Raw genomic sequence first — 7,090 nt, forward strand, 5'->3', positions numbered from 1 at the left:
GAGCTCAGTAGTAGAGGCTCGTGTCTTGCACACGAACTTTCAGGAAAGGTGCAAAGAACAACTGATTTTGAAAAAGAGCTAAGAGGGAGCTGTTCTATGTGTGAAGCACATTAAAAGAGACCTGGCCACCAAAGTACAAAAGAAAACCAGGTAGAATCCTTGCTGTCTTTACAAGTCTGGGCCTCTTATGTAAGTCGTCCTCTGACAGCCACGTTCACAGCCAGCAGCCGAAGCAGACTTCCCCTTCAGATTTGTCTCTGGACGCCGTGGGGGAATTGTGAAACACCGTTAATACCAGCTTGCATAATTTCTGCATGACACTCACTCTCTCACTCACTCACTCACTCATACTTTGTGCGTCACACTTACTTCCCTCATTTCTTAGGGTAAAGATACTGGGAGCTTTTGTTTCAGGCCAGTCAGCAACCACAGATCAGTTGCAATTACAGACTAGTGACTATGTTCACATGTTAGCATTTCTTCCTCTGTGTCAAGCCGCAATGTTTGATAAACGTGATTGTTTTGATAGATGGTTGATTTTTCATTTCAACCCAATCGTATTGTTGAAATAATAGAAAACAAATAGGGGGTGAGCATTGAATTTTTTAACCACTGCCTTCCCCTTTGTCACCCATTGGGATTTTGAAGGAAATGATTTTGCTTATTTACCTCATTACATTTGTTTTTTTTTTTAAAGATTATCAATGGTTTCAAAATAAACATAATTCAATAAATGTAACGTGACAACCCCCTAAACCTCCCTTGACTCAAACCTGGAGATAATTAACTATTTAGATAAAATATCTAATAATTTTGTACTTTCAGCAAATCTTTTAAATCTTTAATTCAGCTAATTAGGGTGTAAATGTTTTCAATAGCAAAACAAAAGACATTTAGGTTTGTGTGAAAAGCAGAAAAAAGGATTTTAATTTATTAAAAAGAAAGTCAGAATATATGTTGAGCGCAAAAAGGTTATGAGAACCTTTGGAAAATCGCCGCACCTTAATCTTCTTCACACTTCTATGGGTAAAGAGGATTTAATGGGAGAAGTCAACCGGAGGGTTAGTCTGGATCCACATTGACTGAAACAAGCACTAAGTGCATAGGATCGTTACTCCCAGCAGAAATGAACAAGTTAGCTCAAACAAGTGGTAAGAGGAAAGAAGAAAAAGAAAAAGTCAAGTGATGCATTCAGGTTCCTCAACTGTGCCAAACATACATGTAATCTTTTTTTATTTCACAATGACACACTGAACCTGTACTATATCTATATATATATATATATATATATATATATATATACACATATCAAAAACACATCAGTAGACATGTCATATCTAAAATAATAATAAAAACAACACTTTTGTTTTCAATTATCACAGAGAGCTCAAGTCTCAAAAGACAGAATAAAAGTGACCAACCATTACAATGAACACATTATAACAAAATCCCAGCACGCGTTTCTGCATTGCATACACATTTAACTGGGATTGGAAATGTGAAACACATCAATGCATCACCTTGTATATGACATCTGGAATGATAAGTGAAATTTAACACGATTTCAAAGGCCACTGTATGGACTTCATTTCAACAGCTTGTCACAAGCAGTGGACAGAAAGCTATATGATAAGTCATTCCCGACAAGAGTATATGGAACTGGAGGATACCAGCTAGTCCTGGTAAAGCAGCAACTGAAGCTCTTAGTAGAGCTCTTGAACGCAAACGCCACGTCTGGGCTTGCAAACAGAACAACATCCTAAAAAATATTTTTAGAAAACTCCCACGGTGCGGACTGTGACAAGGTGTTGGACACATTCATTGGGATTCTTAAGCTGAAAAATAATCAGTCATTATCAGAAAGCTTTCTTGTGGTGATTCAAAATGTTTCACTAATTGTGTACAGTGATCATTTCCTAGACACAGTCATCCCTCTGGCTCACAATGCACTTTGAAGGAACATTATCTCAGGTGACTGTGTCATTGCAAGAAGTCTAGTCACACTGTATCTACTACACTTGCCGCGATTTCACAGCAGTTGCATTTAAAAGGCAGGGTGAGAGAGAGGCTTCTGTATCTGAGTGATGAATGCAATGAAAAAGGCAAGTCAAGGCCAGACAAAATCCAAATGATTATAAAATATCACATTTTCAAAACTGACTACAGCATAGATGGTCTCTCAAAAACACATTTGAGAAAGAGAGTTGCACAAATGTTTTCATCATCCAAACTAAATATTACCAAACAGCATCTAAAGAGAGAAAGTGAGATTCTAATAACTTAAATACTTAAATTATTATGTAATACAATACTCTTCCATTTGGGGCCAGAAGATAAGAAAATATATCTGCTCCGAGCCTACGTATAAAAAAGTAGACTCTTTGCAAATAGGTCCATAGACTAAATAAAACAACCTAGTGACGTGTGCTCCAACTTGCGTGCTTGTGAGTGTGTGTGTGTGTGTCCTGGAGAGGAAGTCTGTGATCCCTTCAGTCCTGCAGTGAGAAGCTTTGGCACAGAAACACCATGGGACAAGATGATGCATCACAACATGGTGCTGATGGGGGACACTCATGCAGGCGACTCTCCAGTCCAGGAGAAGATCGGTCAGTGACCCCCCGACATGCATCGTCACCACAGGCAACAGACAGAAAGAGAGGGGCCTGTCAGCAGAGGAGAGGCTGGATTGGAGTGGAGGTATATGGGGGGAAAAAAACAAACAAAACAAAACAAAAAAAACAAAAAAAAAAACAACTATCCGCAGCCACAAAGAAACAATGAAACAATAATGATGTATATGATTGCCTGGTCACAGGAGTAACGGGACCATTTACCGTTTTCCCTGCATCCTGCAAATAATTGTGATTTTCAAGGTTCTCCTCCGCCTCACTCTTCTCTCCATTTTCACAGGGATGACTCCACCTCTCTGGTGATGGTCACCTCAGCTGCCGATCTTGGGGCAGCTGCAGCCTCTGATGTCTCTACAATCACCCCCAGAGCTGAGGAGGCAGGCGCCTTGTAGTCACTGATGGTCTTCCTTTCAGAGGCCGTGTTCTGTTTGTCCGCGGAGCCACAGCACAACTTGGGGGCACACTGAGTCTGACAGGACAGCTCACACAGGGAGTCTCGAGACTCTGAGTTGAAAGTAACAAACTCGGGCTGGATGGTGGTGGCGTGGATCCCCTCGTTGTGGAAGAAGTCCTTGATGCACTTCGCCACCTCCATGTATGAAGTGGGGTCATGGCACTTGATGTGTGCCGTGGCGATGATGCGGCTCCCGGCCAGCTGCCAGATGTGCAGCTCGTGAATGGCTAGGACACCATCCAGGCTCAGCAGGCGCTCGTTGAGCCGATGCATGTTGATCTGCTTGGGCACAGTCTGCAGGAGAATGAGGGCTGACTCTTTTAGTAGCGGGTAGGTAGTATACAACAGGATGCCCACCATGATGAGGCAAAGAGTGGGATCCAGGTACAGGACCCAGCAGGGGCCGGCCAGCTTTATTGTCGCTGCTGTGGGGCCTTCAGGAAGGTCCACTAGCGTGTGATTGACATGATGGGGGTCTGTACTGTCGCTTTTAATACACAGATTTTTACACGTCTTCAAGTCTTTACAGGGCTGCCACACAAAGGTGAATATGATGGCATTGACAACCACGATGACAGAGCCCAGGGCATCACCCAACACATGAAGGAAGACTCCACGCATGTTGAGCTGCGACGACGAGCTGTGGTCCTGGTCCATCTCCTCAAATTGGGTGCTGCCATTGATCTGGACCTCTGTACTGTCTTTGAAGCTGATTTCTGGTGGTAAAAGAGGAGACCTGACTTCAGTCTACAGCATTATGATGATGTGACAAGCAACTACTTAAATACACCGTGCTGCCAATAAGGGAAATAAAAGAAAAAAAAATCCCACGTCCATTTTTTGATATTTTTGTACATGAATATTATACAGAAGCCCATTAACCTTTTTTAAAAGCTCTTTACATAATTCACCGATAATGCCACTCTCCAGCAATTGCGCACTACTTTTCCTAAAAATGATGTACGTTGTGAATTGTTTTAAAACCAACAGCTCCAGACATATTTAACGGTGATCAAAATACACTGTAAAAAAAAAGCCAATGGTGGCTAAGAGCATGTTTTATCAAAGTGGAGAAATAAGGTTCCGAGCGGGTCAGTAGGTGCAAGTAATTTATTGCTAATTACACACTCTGGGTTGAAGCATGCGTCTCTTGGAAACTTGCACCGAAAGAGCAAGAACTTCGACTATCTGAATGCAACAGCAAGACAATACGAGCCCCACAATTTATAACCCTTAAGCCTTCACTCCCGAAAATGGGAGGGATTTTATTCGAGCCGTTGTAAACTGTGACTGGAATATTGAGATTGAAACTTAAACTGTTCTGAGTGATAAACAGAAGAGACAGAAAATGTAGGTGATACAAAAGTGACCCCCCCCCCCAAAAAAGAGAGGAATTCCAAACAAGATAGCCAATATTGAACCAAAATCAATTATCAATAATGGCGCATCATACACAGAGCTGAAGAAAGAACAGCTAAAACATGGTCACTTTCCTCCATCCCTTTCACTGTTGGGTCATTTATCACCCGCTAATGGTGTGATTGTGGCTGTCGCCTCCACAGTTACACTGACGTATTAGAGAAGAAAAAAACATTGTGCAAAGGTGAGAGGAGCATGTAGCTTCAATTTATTGAAAATGGCAAAGCCTTGCTGTGAGGGGGGGTTGTCTTTAGTAGGGCTTTAACCCTTCATCTTACAAAGGGGATGAACCATTATCTGAATGTCCACTTACACACCCAAGGAGGTCTTTGGGCTGCCTTTTTAATTGTATGAGCAGCTTTACCATTGTGGCCTTTTTATGTGACAAATGGCTCATTTTTTAATGCTTTGAAGACGAGATGAAAATTCAGGAAATTTCTTCTAGTTAATGATTTGCTGAGGAATAGCCAAGACAACAGAATATTTTTCAATTGTAACACAATTAAAGCTGTGACCCCCCCCCCCCCCCCCCCCAATGGAAAATAATTGATACAAGTCAAATGAGAACAGTGAAAACAACAGCTATGACAACAATAGTCCCCATGGTCATTTCGACACCGAGACCATGTGAAAACAGGAAGTCCCCCTCGGTAAGAAAGAAACTTCGAGACTCGACTCATCGGTCAGCTGATTTTGGTTCGTCTTCATATGAAAACTGAAGGCAGGCGAACTTGTCTCCGGGAGCAACATGACCTAACCGGTGTCTGCCCACGACACATGGGAGCACAAAGATGCGTGACTTAGACTGGACCCCATTGTTGTGCGGGTATCCTGTTATGCAATTTGAACTGTGTGCAACTCGGGCTGCCCGGGGAGTCTCGAATCGAGGATCGGCACAATAAAAAGACATAATTCAATATAAAGTGGGGGAAATGCTCACCATTTCCCTGCCTCACATCTCCAGGGCTGTTGTGATTCTCCAAGAAGTTATTGGCCTCTGCAGAAGTTCCGTTCCTTCCCCTGTGAGACTTCCCGGCTTTGCTTTTCTTGTTCCCGTGAGAGTGCCCACCGTGGGAGTGTCCGTGTCCCCCGCCGGCGTGTCCGTGGAATAAGCACAGTCCGAGCAGGTTGACCACAAGCCCCGCGGCGCCCACCCCGGCGACCACGACCGGGCTCTCGATCTCATGGGCCTCGGTGAAGCGCTCTATCGCTTCCAGCACTATGGTGAAGCAAAGCGCGGTGAGGAAGACGGCGTTGACAAGCGCGCCCATAACCTCCGCCCGGATCCATCCGAAGGTGTTTTTGTTGGTCGCCTGGGTTTTCTCAGCAAATCGCACCGCGACCAGAGCGACTACCAGCGCGATGACATCGGAGAGCATGTGAAAGGAGTCCGAGAGCATCGAGAGGGATGCGGTCATCCGGCTGACCACCACTTCGACTATGAAAAAGCCAAAAGTCAGTGAGAGCATGCAGAGCAGGCGGACACGATTCGGCTCACACGCCATTTTTTTCTCCGATACAGTCACCGATCGACTCAAATCCGGTTGTAACGTTAAATTGCACTCTGGCCGATCTTCCCGGGTCGCTATGTCCGGTTTGTTGCCCGAGCTAACAAGCGAAGAGCGTTAAGCTAGCCGAATCCCTGAGACAATACGAGGCGACGATAACGACGTTTTCATTCGGCGCCCTTTTCCAACAATTGCGGAATTACACAATTAACCGTGAGGACAGCAAATTCGAGGCACGACACTATTTAAAAAAAGCTCACGACGGTCGCCGGGTGCATATTTCAGACACGGCGGACGACTAGCTCTGGTTTGCAGACGGCTGAAACTTTGCACCCGAACCGGTAAACTTTCCACACGGAACCCGGTGCGTGACTGGCACGCCCCAAAGTGGATTCTATTGGCGGGCGTGTTACGAGGACGACGCGGATTGGCTGTATTTACGCACTCTCGCAAATGGGCGGGGCCAGCAAACAAGACAACGGTGGTTGCTACGCACGCTAACTGCTCCCGTAGGATCGCGATAGCATTTGTAATTTAACCATATTATTAGTTTATACAAAAAAATATATATACTAGTTTATACTTTATGCAGAGGGAAAATCCGTGACACGTACAATAATTTGCTTGGATATCCCAAGAGGAAAAAAAAGGAAGACAATCTATCTTGTCGCAATTGTCCAGGTTACCACTGTGATTTGGTTTAATTACAAAAATGAAATTGAACCAAGTGAATCAAACTTACCAACTTTGTCTTTAAAGATATACACTTAATTATTATTATTATTATTGTTAACAGGCTTTATTGAAGTTTCAAAATGTTCTAACGGGAGATTTTTGACAGCAAATGGATGTTTATGGTTTGATGGAATCATCCGTTTGACCTCAAGCAACAATTATCTCTTTACCTGAAGAAAGAGAATTCCTGTTCCGTTGATCCACCTCTGTTTCTTCATCAACTTCAAACCAATGTCCCTTTATCTGTCCTTAATCAAATATAAACGGCCTCTTTTATTCTACGATTCCTCATCAGGAACAAACGACTTTCAAATCGAGGCGTGTTTACGGTCAACTGATGACCC

The 7,090-nt window shown here is 43.6% G+C and overlaps 1 protein-coding gene across 2 annotated transcripts; it reads right to left on the reverse strand.

Annotated features, from left to right (window-relative positions):
* Nucleotides 1-904: 904 nt before the first annotated feature.
* On the reverse strand, nucleotides 905-6,336 carry slc30a1a (solute carrier family 30 member 1a). Of its 2 annotated transcripts, XR_015107707.1 has the most exons (3): nucleotides 5,444-6,336; nucleotides 2,835-3,800; nucleotides 905-2,663 (listed from the first exon to the last, which is right to left on the reverse strand). XR_015107707.1 is itself a non-coding variant. In XM_086167449.1 (2 exons), the coding sequence occupies exons 1-2, from the start codon at nucleotides 6,006-6,008 to the stop codon at nucleotides 2,905-2,907; spliced, it is 1,461 nt and encodes a 486-aa protein (XP_086023575.1). In that variant the 5' UTR covers nucleotides 6,009-6,336; the 3' UTR covers nucleotides 905-2,904. The 2 variants fall into 2 exon arrangements, 1 of the variants encoding a protein (XP_086023575.1); XM_086167449.1 differs by having other exon boundaries at nucleotides 905-3,800.
* Nucleotides 6,337-7,090: the final 754 nt, after the last annotated feature.

The sequence above is a fragment of the Fistularia commersonii genome, chromosome 20, assembly GCF_037954325.1.
Source record: "Fistularia commersonii isolate RoL2024-O1a breed Wild chromosome 20, RoL_Fcom_v1.0, whole genome shotgun sequence".
NCBI lineage: Eukaryota > Metazoa > Chordata > Actinopteri > Syngnathiformes > Fistulariidae > Fistularia > Fistularia commersonii.